This window comes from Erigeron canadensis, chromosome 4, assembly GCF_010389155.1.
Source record: "Erigeron canadensis isolate Cc75 chromosome 4, C_canadensis_v1, whole genome shotgun sequence".
NCBI lineage: Eukaryota > Viridiplantae > Streptophyta > Magnoliopsida > Asterales > Asteraceae > Erigeron > Erigeron canadensis.
This window is the reverse complement of record NC_057764.1, coordinates 26811138-26830331: the sequence shown is the minus strand read 5'-3', so window position 1 is coordinate 26830331 and position 19194 is coordinate 26811138. Positions and strand designations below refer to the sequence as shown.

General features: G+C 33.2%; 2 protein-coding genes across 3 annotated transcripts; both read left to right on the top strand.

The window, feature by feature from the left end:
* Positions 1-3694: 3694 nt before the first annotated feature.
* LOC122597264 (metallothiol transferase FosB) lies at positions 3695-5501 on the top strand. The gene is made up of 2 exons (XM_043769878.1): positions 3695-4078; positions 5171-5501. The coding sequence occupies exons 1-2, from the start codon at positions 3695-3697 to the stop codon at positions 5423-5425; spliced, it is 639 nt and encodes a 212-aa protein (XP_043625813.1). The 3' UTR covers positions 5426-5501.
* Positions 5502-7974: 2473 nt separating this feature from the next.
* LOC122595180 (protein transport protein SEC31 homolog B-like) lies at positions 7975-19076 on the top strand. 2 transcript variants are annotated; one of them, XM_043767512.1, is made up of 22 exons: positions 7975-8517; positions 9787-9841; positions 9946-10068; positions 12549-12645; positions 12731-12767; positions 12878-12983; positions 13062-13119; positions 13293-13390; positions 13525-13644; positions 13803-13845; positions 13996-14102; positions 14320-14447; positions 14905-15445; positions 15537-15629; positions 15758-15943; positions 16048-16261; positions 16361-16476; positions 16558-16680; positions 17614-17742; positions 17834-18095; positions 18164-18402; positions 18677-19076. In XM_043767512.1, the coding sequence occupies exons 1-22, from the start codon at positions 8189-8191 to the stop codon at positions 18764-18766; spliced, it is 3294 nt and encodes a 1097-aa protein (XP_043623447.1). In that variant the 5' UTR covers positions 7975-8188; the 3' UTR covers positions 18767-19076. The 2 variants fall into 2 exon arrangements, with proteins under 2 accessions (XP_043623447.1, XP_043623446.1); XM_043767511.1 differs by having other exon boundaries at positions 7976-8517; positions 16558-16683.
* The last annotated feature ends 118 nt before the right edge of the window (positions 19077-19194 follow it).

The following is a 19194-nucleotide window of genomic DNA, read 5'->3' as shown; positions in this document are numbered from 1 at the left end:
TAGATGTTGCTGCTGCGTTGTAAGTTGTTCTCTTGGGAATGAGAAAAATATGATTCTGTCCTCTCTTGCGCAGCACACACTCGGAATTGTTGCAAGTTGTAACACCACTAAAAAATAATGAAGGTTTTCTTCTTGGGCTATTAGTCACGGCCCAAGAAATTCAAAATAATCAAAATGGGCTTTGGGTTCTATTTGTCCGTTCCACACTTCCATAGTTCCATTCGCCAAAACAAAACAATTGTCATCAAATATTTATTTTTTTAAAATATAACATATAATAATTTTATAATATCTTCATCAATATAGCAAAGGTCTCCGGTCCTTAACCATCCGGTTGTGTCTAGAGTTGAGGCTGTAGCCAGGGCCGGTCCTGTATAATTAGATGCTATGGGCTAGATGATCCAGATATGCCCATACTAAATTTTCTTAATAACCAACATGTTATTTTTAAGAGCAAAATCTAGTCAGATTAGACAACCCATCGCAACGTGTATTAGATTTAAATAACAACGAAAACATAGGTCTTTAAATCAACAATAATTTCCATTCCGTAGCAAGTTTATATGTATGCAAGAAACGTGTTCACCTGATTTATGTATTAGATTATTTAAATTAAATTAGTAACATGTCCTCAAGGTAAAAGTTTATCTTTCTTTTCCAATTTAAACAATTGCAAAGTGTGACATCAAATATATATATATATATACATACTAGATTTTTGACCCGCGCGATGCGCGAGTTGTATAAAAAACTATATAATATACTTTATATATGAAGAAACGATAACGAACATATTTCATTAGAATTACGTGATGTGAACTATATAAATAGTTTAGTAACATATAAACATATGGTTGAACAGATATAGATTCAACCAAAAGCTTGACAAAATATGAACTTAAAGAAATAGAAGGACTTAAGCTATTAAGCTATACTTTAAATTATCATTAAGAATTTAGTAATATGTTTTTCTTCTAGTAATTATAGTAATTTGCCTTTTGTTGTCACTAAATGATCTACATCTAGAACATGTATCATGTAGTCATCTTGTTACAACAGAACTCAAAGACATACAATTTGATCCTTAATGTAGAGTGACAATTCCACTACATTTCTCTCCAAAAAAGTTAAAAGTCACATGAAAAATTACAATTGGCTGGATATATAATTCAAAGAAGATAATTTGACTATGCCTTGTGTGTTGAATGCTCTTCTTAACATCCAAAAAGTAAAACAGTTATATTCATTTGAAGGTGTTGCTGTGATTTTTAGAAATGGATTATCAACACCATGGTGGTTTTAATTTTTGTTTAATCTAATTGACTAATCTAGAAGAGGTAGAGTTCCAAAAAAGAAAGAAAAAGAAAAGTAGGATGTAGAATTTGGTTTAAGGGTGGGGTAGGTCTCGGACTCCGGGTGATTTACAATTACTTGAATTTATATGACTCAAAATTTTGTTTGGTTTTGCTAAACGAAATCCTAAGGGTTTTTGTTAAAGTGTATTAATTAGTTTTACGTTTACCATAAAACCCATCTTATTTGTACTTACCGGCTATTGGCAAAGAACAAGGTATACACCAAGGTGGTTTTTATACTTAAAAGAGGATATTGTTTATTAAAACAAAAATTTTTAATTTGGAACATATATTCAAGGTGTAGTTAATATAATGTTAAGATTTATGAGTTTCGATGTTATCTTTTAACTAATTAAATCTATTTTTTACACTTAATTTGTTTTATTTTTGTATATTCATATAGTTTTGAAAACTTCCAAATAATCATCATAAGAAAAAAAAAGAAAAGAATTTTATGTAATGTTGAATAAAAAAGATAATGAAATATCATTACGTATAGACGTGATTATTTAGTTAAAGAGAAAATATCATTTTATCTAATGAGAAAATCTTAGATTTCTACAATATATTTATTTATTTATTAATTAATTAATATATATAAGTTCATTTTTTTCTCTAAATATATAGTTTATTTTTGAAAAAAATATGGAGTTGACACATAGGATAAAATCCTATGTGGCATTTTTTCAATATAGTTTTAGATTGCAAGAGGACTTTAAAAAGCTTGGTTAACTACTTTTTTATAAGAGTTATAGATATATATAGTTAATTTTGGCATATCAAAGTTTTTAACACTTTTAATTCACATTTTCATCATCATCTTCAAACATGTCAATATTTCTTTTCCATCATTATGAATTTCTTAATAGTTTTATAAAAAAATTTACATCTTCAAGTTCTTATTACTTTATATAAGATTTAATAAATTTAAGTGGTTTTGTTCCTACATTGTAAGTAGTTTATTGATGAATATATATGATTAATCTTTTATTTTTATTAATTGAGTTTCCAAAAACCGTTACATAAGATCCTAAAAGATCATAGTTATAATTATTTTATATAAACAAATTAAGGAATATTATAAAGTCAAAGACTTAAATATAAGTTTGTAGTAAAATTAAGAAATATTACAAAGAAGGGCCTTAATGAAAAATGAAAATAAAAATATTATGTTTTGGGTGGGTCAGGCATCTAGTGGTGAATAACCAAACACAAAAAGTGATAGTACAGACCCATCATCTTCTTTGTTTGGATAAGAAGACAATTTCTCCATTAGAACACAGTCTGCAATTTTTAAAATTTTATACATAGATGTAGCATTTGTTAGCATATATATACATACATATGTAATAGATCTATCAGAAAGTTGTTGCCCTTTGCTTGATTGTTGCTCAGGGCTTTGCCCACTTCGCCCGGCACCAGGGTCGGCACTGGCTGTAGCTTCGGCATTGCTAAAGTAACTTGCAATAACGTCATAAGATCATTTAGTTTGTTCAAAGTAACCAAAAATGGTTTTTGGAAAAGTTGGAAGTGATGTTTTTATTATGTTCCCGTTACCGCAGTAATCAAAATTGTTTCATACGGAAACATCATAATGAGATCACTTTTAACTCTTTACAACATTTTGATTGATAGAAATGCTTGCATGATTTGTTAGTTTAGATTTTGCTTATAAAACGATAATTCTTAAAAAACCTTTAATAGAATGTTCTAGTTCATTTAGTTTTATAAAGTAAAATATTAATAATAAAGGTAAATTATAAAGATTGTATTTAAAGTATAGTGAAAATTATATATTTTATACCTGTAATTCTAATAGAGTATTTAAAATGACAAAAATATCCTTCATGTGTACGGCATATGGGGAGACTTAACAGCACAAGTAATGAACATTTGGTCTAGGTATGGTCCGAGTAGGAAGATGATAAGTTTGAGTGTGATAAGCGCGATTAATAAACCAAGTCTATGATTTCTACAATAGGATGTATAGTTCAAGTATATAAATATATTTTTTGTAAGTAACCAAAAGAAAACGCATGTCGAATGCAATGTGATTCCCCATCGGTTTCCATACCTTTCTATTTATATATGATAATTTTTAATTCCGATATCAATATCAAATTTCAATATAGTACTCGTACTTCACTCCAAAGCTTCCAAAATCCAACATTGCCACGCGTCAGTCTCATATCGATCCCATCCAACGCTCAATTATACAAGACACTATATTAACTCCACGCGTCATCAACCGCCACACACCCAAATCTCAACCGTTTTCCAAACCATAATAAGAACCCTCCCATAAACAATAATGATTATGATTATTCGTATCCAAAAATATGGAGAAAACCCTACAAAATAATAATCAAAATCAAAATGGCCAAGAAAAGGAATCAAGGCAGAAGAATCATAATAATAATAATAATAATGGCAAGAAAAAGCCACAACAAGAGAAGAAGCAAAATGGCAAAGAAAAAGAAGAGCTCCCAATGATGTCATTAAACCATGTTTCAAGACTTTGTAAGTCGGTTGAGGACTCGGTGGAGTTCTACACGAATACGTTGGGGTTCGTGTTGATCGAGAGGCCTCAAGCCTTTGATTTCGATGGGGCGTGGTTGTTTAATTATGGAATTGGGATTCATCTTGTCCAAGCTAAAGATGAAGACAAGTTGCCTCATAATAATGATGATTTGGATCCCATGGATAATCACATATCATTTCAGGTATATATATTTCACATTTTTTGTCTTTAGTTTCAATTTCAATGTCAAAATACATGTCATCATTAATTACATCCACAATAATATTGCCTTGTAGTCCCGTAGCACAAATTTTTATACTATATGTATCTGCCCAAAGTAACTAGATTGCTACGATATATAGCCGTTTTAAGGGATTTTTGGATATTTTTAGCGATTACTATGAGTTTTTGACATAATTACCAATTTACCATTTCTCATTCAGTTACACAAATACGACTTTATGACGTTCATTGTTAGGAAAATTTTGAATAAGTTTAGAATGACAAAATGACCTCTATCTTTTTTTTTTTAACTTGGTTTTCAAAAAAGTTTCACTACATTATGGGTTGAGCCGACGTGTAGACTTGTAGTCAGGCTATCCTACTTTCAATGTAAGATGCTCCTTTTAGAGGTGGGGGAGGTAGACCCAAGTCCAAGGTAGCCCAATAATGGATATTGCAACATTTCTAGACTTTGAATTCAGCCCAACAGATGTAAAGACCCGGCCTATTCTCATTTTATGTGGAAGTCATGCATAAATGTCCATGAAAGCAGCCTAGAAATCAAGTTTCAAATACCATATAAAAAAATTTCTTATATATTTGGCTTTTTATTTGCTTTCAAGTCATAAACTATGAATGTTTATATGTTAATTTTGCTTATGAATTTGAATCAACCAAATGCAACAAAAGTTGTTAAATCCTTTTGGATCTTGTATAATTTGTTATCATTAGATTTAGTTAGTAAATTGATAGTTTTGATCTCTTTTAATTTTTGGGAAATGCTAAATACAACCCTAAGGGTTGTATTTAACATGCATAAAAACATTTGTACCTTCCATATTAAAAGTCTACTCCTGATTTTCATGGTAAATGTATAAATAATTTATGCACCTTAACCCTTTAATTTTTTTCACAGTTGTTAAGTTTTCCTTTATTAACTTAACAAAAACTTCTGGCCCCGTACTTTAAAAGACCTGGATCTGTATGTATATCACAAGTTCACAACTTTTAAGACATTATATATTTGAGTTAACTAGTGTACGTTTTGTGTATTGTTATTGTACGTGTATAGTGTGAGGATATGGAAGCCTTGGAGCGAAGATTGAAGGATATGGACATAAAGTACATAAAGAGAACAGTTGGAGGGAAGGAGGATGGAGAGATTGATCAACTTTTTTTCAATGATCCAGATGGATTTATGATCGAGATTTGCAACTGCGAGAATGTGAAGCTGAAGCCACAGGGGTCTATCGATCGGATTAAATTACCATATGATAAGCATAATCCTCCTTTGGAGCTTAACTCGAACACTGCTAAAGCTAGCTGATTTCGAGTAATTCGATTGTTGTTGTTATAGTGAGTTATTCACTTATTTGGGTAATTTGTACTATTAGTGATATGATTCTGCTTATTTGTGCTTTTTCAGCAATACATTAGTGTTTTCTAATTCTAAGGATAAATTCGAAAGACTATTTTAGTTCTCTATTAAAAATACTTGGATCTCTTACCTTAAAAGAAAATAACAATAAAAAAAAATGCAATTTTGGACAGATAGAATAATTTTAAAAACTCGTACTTTTTAGAAAATTTGAAAAATAAATTTCTTCCTAGTGTTTTTAAAAACAAATACTCCTTATTTATGAAATATCAAAGCTTTTACTCGTAACATTTATGCAGATTATTGTTGTTGGTCTGTTACCGGTTGGTTCGTCATGTCTTTTTACTTTGGAGAAGCCATCGACATGTCTTTTTGGCTTTTTTACTTGGCGTCTTCTTTTGAGAAGCCATCAACCCACCTTTTTACTTGACTTCTTTAGTTTGGACAGTGTAGTTAACTTTTATATTTTGAATTTTTAAATGATTAATAAAAATACTGGAAATATCCATTATATAAATAAAGAAAAATTGTTATGGCATAAGATTTTTAGAATTATCTTATGTGATATCATTATACATCTTTTTAATTTAATTATGACATTATCAAATTTTATTAATTTAAAAATTAAAATATCATTTTTTTTTAAATATATTTTATTAATATAGATTTTTACAAAATAACATCAAAAAAGAGCATAAACGATTTAGATATCAGATGGATTTGTATATTATACATCCTAATTTAAAGATTAAAACATAAAAATAAGTTACCTTTTCGTCAACTAAAACCATCTCAAGCCTGTTAATTTGATTATCCATCGCCAGATTATCATCACCTTCATGTTCAAGAAATCTTTTGAAGCATCTAGTTTTTCGCAAGCGTTGTTTTGTTGTTTGTCATGAATATTGTCTTTGAACTCGAAAGAGTTTAAAAAACTATGGTTGTGTGTTTGTGATGTTAATTGGGTTTGGTTACACAATATATGTATTTATCTTTGTTGATTTGGTCAATTGTAAATCTCAAGACAATGGATGGGAAAGTTATCCTTGAACGGTTGTGTCAAATCCTCCTCCTAATTATTGTACTTGATTTATAGATATAATATATAATCTATATATATGCGTGTGTATCATCTGTATGTAAAACAGAGCAGAATACTGCTTGTATGGGAAGACCAATCAGTATTAAATGCTTTAGACACAACTACTTATATCAAACCGTACTACTACCCCTAATCTCATTATAAATTATTAATTTAAAATCAAATTTTGATTATAATTCAAATACTTTTTGATTACAATCCCACTTTTATTCAAATATTTTGAGTTAAAGGCTATATAAACACACAACCTATACAAACACAAAATACATACATATGATACATACACACACACGCTGCTACCTTGCAACCCTTCTCCTGCCAAACTCGTTTGAAAATTTGCCTTTGTTCCCTGCCCAAAGGATCTGGGCACATCATATACACACACTCAAACGCCTTATAAAACACACCAAAATCATCACACCCCATGTTTATGTGGCTTAGCTTAATAAATATAACTATTAAATAAATATTAAAAAAAGTAAAGGATTAATAAGAAGGGAGGATTAGACTCTAAGAGGGGGATTATGATGTCAAGTGTAGCCCAACATCCTCTTTTAGTTATATTATTATAAATTATCATTATTTTTTTTATTATTATTATGATGATGATATTATGATTGGATCTATATTTTTGTTTTACATCGTGATGATTAATTATACTTGCTGATTAAGCCTAGTCAAGTTGTACAAAAATTATTTTATAAAAGTAAGCCCATAAGTTTTACGGACTAAAATTTATAGGATTATTAAAAAAATAAATAATTATTAATAAATTAGAGGATTAATAAGGAGAAAGGATTGGGATCTATGAGGGTGATTAGAGGTTCCAAGTGTATCCCAACACCCCCTTTTTAGTTATATTATAGATTATATATATCTTCATTACCACTTTTATATCAATTACATTTGCATCAATCCATATCACTCGAACATGTCACCACTCCTTATAGTCGAGGTTACCACCAAACCGCCACCGTGCTAGTAATAAATCTTTATTCTATGGGGAAAGTACATTGTCACATCGGTATTGCGGCACTCACACTCTCATGAATCATAATGTACATTTAATAAATTTTAGATTTTTTTTTTTTTTGAGTTTTGTTAACGACAGTCCTTAGGGTAAGGGCTTTGAGTATTAATTTGATAAATTAAAACTTGTATTTTGTCTTGTGAAAATTCAGAGACGGTTATTGATATATAAAATACTATTTTTTATGCGTTTTTTTTAATGACAACCATTAGCTGTCATTATCATTTTGTTTGTTTTTTTATATAATTCCGCATATTATTTTTTTTGAAAAGAAAGGAGAAAGGACTTCTGTTCTCTATTTATCGAAGAAAACTTTTCCATTGAAAAAAATAAATTCCAAAAACAAAACATAAACACAATACTACGATAGTTCGATTATTATTGCCAAACTCTTTCTCTCTATGTCATGAAACACCCAAACATGAACGTTTACAACTGAAGTAACTGAAAATATAGATATAGATAGATACATTACACACACACACACACACCGAATCCCCAATATCAGATCTTAATCCCAATCTCAATTACCCAATAAAATCAATTCCAATCAGATCTCTCTCAAATCTCCCAAAAAAAAATGGATACATCCGCCTGTATAAAAGAGGTAAACAGATCGGCATCGGTGGCATTTGCCCCCGATGCCCCGTACATCGCAGCCGGAACAATGGCTGGAGCTGTTGACATGTCATTCAGCTCATCTGCAAATCTTGAAATTTTCAAACTTGATTTCCAATCTGATGATCATAATCTTCCTTTAGTTGGTTCTATTCCTAGCTCTGAACCCTTTAATCGATTATCTTGGGGCAAATCCCCCCTGCCCAGTTCCGAAGAATTCGGATTGGGTCTTGTTGCTGGTGGTCTTGTTGATGGTAATATTGGTATCTGGAATCCCAAGATACTTATAAGGTGAAATTTCGTGGCTTTTCGTTATGTGTCGTTTTTCGCTTAGATATGTTTGATTGTTACTGGGTATTGGTTCTTTGTACTGTTTTATTCGAAAAGTTGGTTACTTGTGATGTATTTGACAATGTAGGTATCTGTATGTATTGTAATGTTCTGTCTGTATGTATGTGTATGTATATGTTTATGAGATGGGCATTGATCTAGAGATAACTGAATTATGTTATAGACTTCGGGCATGTAGCCTAGTTGGTTTTTAGTGATTAATTATTTGGAAGTATCTCGGGTTTAATATCCAACGGATCCAATGAGGAACTCGATCTGCCTAGAAAAGTTTGTGGGTGATCTTGGATCAGGTGGTTATAGGCTAGTGGGGTTCACTGGGTGAGCTTGATTTACCTTTCATGTGATGGGTCAGTTGGGGTTGCTGGAAAGTCAATAAGGGAAGTAAGAAAGTTTTTGCATGTTTGTCTCGGTTTCAAGGAAAATGGAGATTACGTGTCTTAATCCTATATACTAATCGTTTTTCGAAAGAAAATGCTGAAAGTTTTAGAATTGAGATGTAGGATCATCTTGAATGATGATTTCGCTGTTTAAGGTTCTTGGGTGATGTTTTAGATATTGATAGTTAAAGAAATTGGAAATGTAGATACAAATGAGAAAAAGATAATGAAATGAAAAAATCTTATCTTTTTCACCATATCAACTCTTGGTAATTGGAAGTGTGTGTATATATATATATATATAGGGTAACACTCCAGTGAGAACACTTTTAAAATAAGAACGGTGAGAACACTTAAAAACATCATTTTGATGTATTAAAAGTCCATAAAACTAACATAGTGCGTAACTAATTATCATTATTTAAGTGTTTAACAACACATGGATCCGTCAAAATCAATAAAATCACGTTTTTTTGTTGGATGCATCATTCTGATGAATATGCATCCAAGATGGATGCACAAAACAAAAAACATGATTTTCTTGATTTTGACAGATCCATGTGTTGTTAAACACTTAAATAATGATAATTAGTTACGCACTATGTTAGCTTTATGGACTTTTAATGCATCAAAATGTAGTTTTTAAGTGTTCTCACCGTGTTCTTATTTTAAGTCTGTTCTTATTTGATTGTCCCCCCTATATATATTGGTTTATGTTCATTGATTTGGAGTTTGTTTTGCTTGCGATTTGTAATATTGTTGTTCTTTGTTAGTTTGTTTTGTAATATTGTTGTCATTGTGAAAGCCTTATTTCTTATTTTACTGACTATAGCTCTGAAGATAATAAAAGTGCTCTTATCCAACAACTATCAAAACACAAAGGACCTGTAAGTTTCCATTTTCTGTTCGTATGATTTTACACTAATTATTCCCTGGGCATGTAAGATAAGCCAGTGTACTCTGTATCATGTCTCCTTTTGTCTCCCCTCAGGTTCGTGGTCTTGAGTTTAGCGGTCTCTCACCAAACCATCTTGCTTCTGGCGCTGAAGAAGGGGAAATATGTATATGGGATATCTCTAAACCATCAGAACCTACACATTTTCCTCCACTTAAGGTTAGAATATTCTAGCATGAACAATCTATATCTTTATGTTAACCGGATTGTTATGGCTTATAGAACGATTTCATGACAGTATATTAGTATAACTAATATATAATCAGATATATAATTCTAAATCACTTTTACTGGTTGATATAAAATGCCTGTCATTGTTTGCTCTCCATTCTATATATGCAATACCAAACTTTGGCACACTAGTATAGCTAACAGCCGAGTGTCCAACACTGAAAGTCCTCAAACAAAGTGGATATTTCTTTTCCATGCGTGGTTTCAGTAACTAAAGGGCCTAGTTAAGCTAGCAATGGAACATTAGAGATATGAACAGAATGGTAATTCAATAGTGTAATGTACTTAGGCAAAAATGTGAAGTACACTGTATGAGTTGTTCAGGCGGCAATCGTTTAGTGCTAGAGCATCAATATTTTCGCGAGAAAACAAATTTAGGTATTTGGAACTGTATAGTTCTTAGATTCTTTCAGGTAGATTACAAGGAAATGCCAAGGGCAGTGCAATTTAAGGTGACCAGATGAGGAAGCTATCATGCTATGAAAATGATTTTGTTAGGCTTAATGTCAGGCATCCACATAAGTTTGTGGAATATGCACACTACTATATTTCGTTAGGAGGACATGTGGATATAATGTGTATGCTCTTAATTTGCTCAAAAGATGTTGATTTAGAAGATCTTTACAGTGAGATATTCACTATTCCACTCATCCAACTGACTAAGATGTGCTATTGTTAGAACTTAATATGCTCTCAGTTGGCACTACAAAGCATTCTCAGCCGGCATCTGGTATATCTGTGATTTTACTGCGTCACAGCACAAGGTTCCCATGACCGGAGCACTCTGCCTTTTAGAAAAAGGGTTGTGCAGGGCTGAGTTTGATGAATCCTGTTAATTAAGATACATATTTTTGCTGCGCTTAGAGTCACCTTCTGTAATGAGCTTAGAAAATTAACGCTGATGGATGTGGCAACTCATCTGTCCAGTTTTCACTGAGATATAAGCTGTACTCAATCTAAGGGAATCACATAATAAAAGAGAACGTTTAAGATGTTGCAGTAAATCGAAACTCCTATATTCATCTTCATATATCTATTACTGGAGTTCTATCATAGACTTTTGCTCTATTGATGACTCTTGATTTCTAACAGGAAATATGTAAACAAAGTTTTGTTACTCTAGTGGTCAATTGGACAATTGGTTATGTATCCCGTGTCTATTCTTACACTGATCCCTTTGTCTAGTAACGAACCTTACAACTGAAACTGATTCCATTGGAGACAGCAGCATGTACCTTTAACAGTCTTGATATAATATTATTTTATATGGATAGAAATGTTGGATATAGTACAACGGGGATAATCCAGCTAGAGCAGAGTTATACTGTTAAATTCTTATATATGATCTAATGTAGTATTAGTAGAAGAAGTTGTTCTTAAAATTTTTATGGTACTAAGAATAGAAAAATAAAATCATTTCACATGTATTAGTGTGTAGTTATAAGCCTGTCAGCATAAAATCATAAGTTATATCCATTTATCAGATTCAGCATATGATTACTAACATGATAAGGTACTCAGTTATCTATATCTACACAGCTACACTATATAAAGCATTTATCTTGTGGGTCCCTATTCAATTATTAGAGCCTCTAAGCATAAGGTGGTAGAATATGGACCATATTCTGGACTCTCCACATTGCTCTCTGTTTGTACAAAGTTGTAACCCCCCCCCCCCCCCCTCCCCCCGCGTCGTCCACCCAAAACCAACATGTATTTCATGTTTCTTTAAGTCACACACGCACACACAACAGAACCTTGGTCCACACACATTTTCTTTTTGTTCACAATTCAGATTCACCAATTGTAACCATCTCCACAAATAATTGAGACCGCGGTAAGCCGGTAAGTCACATTGTGGTTTGTAGCCAGGACCCTTTTTCTGTCTATTTGTTTCGGATTTGGTTTCTGCTGTGCAATCACTTATATAAAATTAAAAAGAATAACAGCAATGTTAATAAATACGATTCGTTATTGTAAACCCTCAATTGAATCATAAATGACGGCTAACTGAAGCAAAAAAAGATATTTCTAAGAAGAGAAGCAAAAGGTGTAGTGCTATTCATAATCCCAATATAGGTTGTTTGCGGACTTATATTCTGCACGAGTCAGCAATTTCTTTTCATTATCTAGTTTAAATAAAAACTTGAGTTATATAACGTATTGCAAGATTAATAAGTTTCTGTTTTGATATTGTACCTTTTCATACTTCTTTTGAAATGAATTGTTATGCTTTAAGGTACAAATTTGAAATGTTTATATTGTTCTTGTTGATCCTTATGCTGTTTTTGTTGATACTCAATTACTGCTTCACTCATGTTCGCTTGGAAATTTCAGTTAATTCTTTAGATCTGAATTCTTGTGCTATAAGGTATAAATTTCAAATGCTTATAAACCTCTTTATGCAGGGAAGTGCGTCAGCTAAACAGAGTGAAATATCTTATTTATCATGGAACAGAAAGGTTCAGCCAATCTTGGCATCCACTTCCGTCAATGGGACAACTGGTATAGATAATAATCACCATATTTTGTTAAGCTAATGCTAATCTATGTTTAGAGAGATTTATGATACATATTTTTTTGGTTTTAGTGGTTTGGGACCTCAGGAAGCAAAAACCGATTATTAGGTAACCGTACTGACTCAGATGCAAAGTTGTAACTATGCATTTTTTATGGTTCTGTAAATCGAAATTGAAATTGAATGTTAAACTATAACATATGAACTTCCAATATCCAGTTTCTCAGATTCAGTTAGAAGACGATGCTCTGTTTTACAGTGGCATCCTGATTTTGCCACACAGCTGATTGTTGCTTCAGATGATGATACCTCGCCTTCTTTGAGGGTAATGGGTTATGCCAGTTTTTATGTTTCTGCAAGTGAATATGTTATTCTTGTACTTTACCCTTGATTTGATATGCAGATGTGGGATATGCGAAACACAATGTCACCATTGCGAGAGTTAGTAGGTCACGATAAAGGTATGCTGATTTTCAAGGATACTTGCATATAAGTTCATGATAAGTATCAAGCATTTGAATATGTTATTCTTGGTATTAGTTTTTGTTTTTGCAGTTATTTTATCTTCTAGACATTCTATACAAACTTTTCTTATTCATTACAACTTTTCTTCCCAACAATATGGGTGTATCAGGTGTAGTTGCAATGTCGTGGTGTCCCAATGACAGCTCCTATTTGCTGACCTGTGCCAAAGATAACCGCACTATTTGTTGGGACACTAATTCTGCTGCGGTCTGTAAATCTTTTTGTTAGGCTTTTTTTCAATTGTTTCAAATGCCCTTTTTGTTAGTTTTATAAAGTTCAATCAATTTACTTCCTGTTGCTTTTACTGTCTAAGTTTGTAACCTACGTTTAATGTGATGCAGATTGTTTCTGAACTTCCAGCTGGAACCAATTGGAACTTTGATGTTCATTGGTATCCAAAGATACCTGGGATCATATCTGCATCTTCCTTTGATGGAAAAATTGGCATTTATAATATTGAGGTTGGCAACATTATATCTACTCATGTCTCTTTTTTTTTCTTTCCTGCAATAGTGTTGTACTTCCACTCATGATCTGAACATGTTCATGTGGTTGTTGGGAAATAATAAGCTTTATCTACTAAATGCTTATGAAGCTTACATTTGTTTAAATTTCATAGGCCTGTGCTCGATATGGTGCTGGGGAAAATTACTATAGCTCAGGTAATTCAGTTCTGTACAATGTGATGACGTGCCTTTTTCGTATTCATGCCTTCTTTTATATTAATACAACTGATAACCATTTCTGAATAATACTGACTGGTAAAAGTTGATATCTCATATATATTTTTTCTTGTGTATAACTCCGTGCAGCACCTTTGAAAGCCCCAAAATGGTACCAACGTAAAGCTGGAGTTTCTTTTGGTTTTGGGGGCAAGCTTGTTTCTTTCCATTCAACTGGTTCTTCTGGACCTTCAGAGGTATACTTACTGGGTGTTTGCACTCCCTGTGCTTTAATATTGATGATGCTATTTTGGGCAACTACATTACTGTTGAACTAAAAGGCTAAATTGGCAACTATTGAAATAGGCAAATAGAGATGTTAAGAGACCATCATCAGTCTATTTTGAAAGCACAGAGATGAAAAATGTCATTTACTCGTAATAATATGAACTCACAGCCTTCTCTATGCTTCAGGTCAATGTTCATGATTTGGTTACTGAACACAATTTAGTAAGTACCTCATCTGAATTTGAAGAGGCAATGCGAAGCGGAGATAGATCTTCTTTCAGAGTTCTATGTGACAACAAATCTCAACAATCTGAGTATGTTTCTATCAGAAGAATGAGTTGCATATTGTTTCCAAGAGAGGTGGCAATTTTGACCCACATATGTATGAATGGGTTGACTTCGCTTGTGTTTTAATCTCAAACGCGTGAAGTCATAAAATAGCTAGTAGGTGAATGAGTCAATGGGTTAAGGTTCGCCCAAAGTGTCTTTTTGATGTCTACAGCCTCCTTAATGTTTTTGCTAGAAAATTTAAATTACTGCTATAATAATACAGTATTATTTTAATAATCATTATCAACGTCTTTATACTCTTTTTTTAAAATTTATTTTGGACAATGTGGTTATAGTCCACCTTGGACCGACCAATTTTGACCTGTATATAAAATAGTGAGTTTCACCTGAACTTGTATAGAACTGTCAGCTATCTCTTCTTGCTACCTCTACTTTCCCATTCCCGTCTTATTAAGAATGTGATTTGTTGTCTGAATTTAGATCCGAGGAGGAAAGAGAAACATGGGGATTTTTGAAGGTGATGTTTGAGGATGAAGGAACAGCAAGGACAAAGCTTTTAAACCACCTTGGCTTTACTTTGCCTGCAGAAGTGAATGATAATGTTCAAGAACTATCTCATGATGTAAACTCTCTCAATTTTGAAGAACATGAAGCAAAGAAAGAAGAGTTTACAGGAGGCAACCTAACACCTATTGATAACGGGGAAGATTTCTTTAACAATCTTCCAAGTCCTAAATGTGACACACCTGTCTCGACTCCGGGGAAAAATACCGAAGAATCTGTTCCCTTTGTGGATGAACAAACAATGGAAAGTGATTTACACGGTGGCCACACTGACCCGTCATTTAATGACGCTGTGCAACGTGCATTGGTTGTTGGAGATTACAAGGGTGCGGTTGCCCAGTGTATTGCAGCAGATAAGATGGCAGATGCTTTAGTTATTGCACAGGTTGGGGGTCAGTCCTTGTGGGAGACCACACGTGATGAATACCTTAAGAAGAACCGTTCTCCCTACCTAAAGGTCATTTCCCACCTGCCATTTAAATTTGTGAATATATCAAGTTTAGCAGGAGCTCCTGTTAATTTAGTATCTATGTTTTTCTCGGTTACAGGTTGTTTCTGCAATGGTGAACAATGATCTGGTTAGTCTAGTTAATATCCGACCACTGAAATCTTGGAAGGAAACACTTGCTCTCCTATGCACTGTAAGTTATGAACATTACTGAAAAACTTCAGCTTTATAGTATCCTGCAGCAGATCATTCAATTTGGTTTGCTTATTATCGTTATTATTAATTTCTTTTGAGTCACTAACTATGCATATGCCTTCACAGTTTGCACAAAAAGAGGAATGGACTTTACTTTGTGATATCCTTGCTTCTCGGCTAGTAAAAGCTGGTAATACTCTAGCGGCAACTCTTTGTTACATATGTGCTGGGAACATTGATAAAACAGTCGAAATCTGGTCCAAGAATGTTACCGCAGAACACATTGGAGAATCGTATGTTGGCCTTCTTCAGGTAATGGAAGCAATTGGTTGACAAGTTTCTTAAGATTTTTCTATATATTTTTTTCCTTCTGAAAAGTAATAAGAAAAAGCTTATTATGTCATTTATTGTGCTAGGATTTAATGGAGAAGACTGTGGTTCTTGCTCTAGCAACGGGCCAGAAGAGATTCAGTGCTTCTTTATGCAAGCTTGTTGAGAAGTATGCTGAGATATTAGCAAGTCAAGGACTTTTGACAACTGCTATGGAATATTTGAAGCTAATGGGAACAGAAGATTTGTCTCCTGAACTTGCCATCTTAAGAGAACGGATTGCTCTCTCATCTCAACCAGGTAATCAACTAGCCGTAATCATATTCCTTTATTGCTGTATATATACCACGTTTTTATATTCTTTGTGGGTCTGTAATCTCTATATGTTTGGTTTATCAGAGAAAGAGGCAACAGGGTCTACAGAATTTGTTCACTCTCAACCTCAAGTGCCACCTGTATATGATGCAAACCACGAAGCAAACTCTATTGTTGATTCTTCTAGAAGCTATTATCAGGTGTTTCGGTTAACCCTGCTCATTAGTATATTTACTTGTGGTTTACTAATGGGATTTGTATAATCGGTTTGTTCCATGTAGCCTGAGAGCACTTATCAACGTGAGAGCTATCAACAACCACATGGCCCTGTATACAACACACCATATCAACAGACACATCAACCTTCTATGTTTGTGCCATCTTCCACGGCGAACGTTCCCCCGGTGGTACTAAAACAACTAAAGTTCAAAAAATACATATATTTGTACTAACATTTAAAAAACATATAACTCATTATATGAATCCCTTAGGGGGTGTTTAGTTGGGGAAAACACTCTTTGTTTCGATTTTTGTTTTCCAAGAAAACATAGAAAACGGAAAATGGGATCAAAATATCAAATCATAGTTTTCCAAAAAAGATTTTCCAAGTAGATTATAACACTGTTTTCCACTTTTCAATGGGAATTGGAAAACTCTTTATATAATTGTTTTTCACTTTTCATTTTCCATTATCCAAATTTTATAAATCAATTTACATTAACTCCTCTTCCCCCCTCCCCCAATCCCCTACCCCGGTCACCCTCGCCCCTGCCCCTGTCACCCCCCGCACTCCACCAAGTAGATTATAACACGTTTTCTAATATGGTACATGAAAATAACATTTTCTAGTTTTGAACGCGTTTTCAAAATTTTCATTTGTTTTCTAGAGATGGAAAACTCCATCCATTTTCTAAAAAAATAGAAATGGAAATCTAGAAAACATTTTCCACAACTAAACGCGCCCTAATTTTCGAATTTTGAAAATACACATATGTCCTTTCTCAGACATTCAAAGCAATAATACCTTCTCTTTAATAACTTAGTGTGTTTAATTACCCAATTTTATGGTTAAGTTGATTATATTTCACTAAATAAATAGGAGTATAAACGGAACTACAATAATTTCTTTTTTTTATTAAAAAAAATACACACGGGTCATTATTAGTTTTTTACAGTCTAGTTTTTTTCTAGAATCTTTTTTAAAAATCATTAATTACTACTTTCGAAATACTATACAACTATATGATTGTGTTAAATTGTGCTGGTACCATGCTACTGTATTCCAAATGTTGCAAGTTGCATATTATTGAAAATAGTTGTGAATTATGTTCTCTTAGGCGACATTCAATCCATCTCCGGTTACAACTCAGCCTACTCCCAAAGTCTTTGTTCCTACAACACCACCGATTATGAGAAATGCGGATCAATACCAGCAGGCACCGACTTTGGGTTCACAACTATATCCTGTATGTATACATAGTTTTCTTATAATTCATTAGTGTTTAGTAAGTGTTAAAGTTCTAAGTGTTAAAATCTCATGATGCATATGTTGACCAGTCTCAGGGGAATGCTAACTCTGGCTACCAACCTGGACCCCCGGGACCTGTTTCAGTTGGTCCAGTCCCATCTCCCATGGTTCCAACTATCGGGCCAAAGATATCACAGGGTGTGACCCCACCAGTGAGGGGATTTATGCCTTTAAACAATACAGGATTGCAAAGAACTTCCTCAGCTCAAATGCAACCTCCTACTCCACAACCTGCTGCACCTCCTGCAGCTCCTCCAACTGTACAGACAGCTGATGTGACGAATGTACCAGGTAATATTGTGGTTTATTTCCATTCTTCCAATTTCGGTAAAAGCTAATCAATATAAATCTGTGTTCAGCCCAACAAAAGCCAGTTATTGGAACTTTGACTAGACTTCTGAACGAGACATCAGAAGCATTGGGAGGTTCAAATGCCGTTCCAGCTAAGAAGCGTGAGATTGATGATAACTCGAAAAAACTCGGTGCCTTGTTTGCCAAACTAAATAGCGGCGATATATCCAAAAATGCCGCTGAAAAGCTTGTGCAGCTCTGTCAATGCTTGGATCGTGGTGACTTTCCTACTGCCCTCAAAATCCAGGTATGTTTCTTAAACTCTCAATCCTAGTAGGTGAAATTTTTGACCCATCTTTTAAGCAGGTTGATTTAGATCTATTTTTTATATCTTAATGGGTAAGTAGGAAAACTGGTCAAAAAGGAGCCAAAAGTATTTTTTTAGTGAATGCAAACCAAAACTGCTTTATTCAAAATATTGGAGTAGTATTGTAATAAATTAATTGTAATCATATTTGCCGGAATTATTTATTGGGTTAACCCAAAATGTTTTACGATCCAGTATTCATATTTTGGCACAGGTGGATCTTACCACAAGTGACTGGGATGAGTGCAGTTTCTGGTTAGCAACTCTGAAACGAATGATCAAGATTAGGCAAAATATCAGATAAACCAAGAGCTCTACTTTAAGCGACCATGTCCACCATGGCATGTAATTTTTCCATGTATCCGGTTGCTAATGCCCGTTGCATATCTTGTCTTTTGTACACAAGAACTTGGTCGTAAAGTGTGTAGCAGAGTGTAGTTCTTGTCATTTCTTTTTACTTATCTGAGGATATTGCTTGATTTCATTTTTTTACATTCTTACTTGTTTGATACTCGTATAGAATACTGAAGGGCTTATAGTAGTTTGGTTATCTTATTGATGTAAGGAGAGGCCAGAACTGGTACTTTTGATTTATAGATGACATGATTTTGTCACGAGTTTTGAGTGTGCGAGACTATTTAGAAACAATGTGTTATTTTATGACCGCAACTTTTTTTTTTCTTTCAAACAACGTATATGTTCTTTCAAACAACGTATATGGCTTTAAAGGTC

Excerpts from the sequence above, each read along its gene's own strand:
- LOC122595180 (XM_043767511.1), top strand. The coding sequence starts at position 8,189 with ATGGATACATCCGCCTGTATAAAAGAGGTAAACAGATCGGCATCGGTG. Across the intron at positions 12,646-12,730 it reads TTCCGTCAATGGGACAACTG|TGGTTTGGGACCTCAGGAAG; the intron begins GTATAGATAATA and ends TTTTGGTTTTAG. Across the intron at positions 13,645-13,802 it reads TTGGCATTTATAATATTGAG|GCCTGTGCTCGATATGGTGC; the intron begins GTTGGCAACATT and ends TAAATTTCATAG.
- LOC122597264 (XM_043769878.1), top strand. The coding sequence starts at position 3,695 with ATGGAGAAAACCCTACAAAATAATAATCAAAATCAAAATGGCCAAGAA. Across the intron at positions 4,079-5,170 it reads ATAATCACATATCATTTCAG|TGTGAGGATATGGAAGCCTT; the intron begins GTATATATATTT and ends GTACGTGTATAG.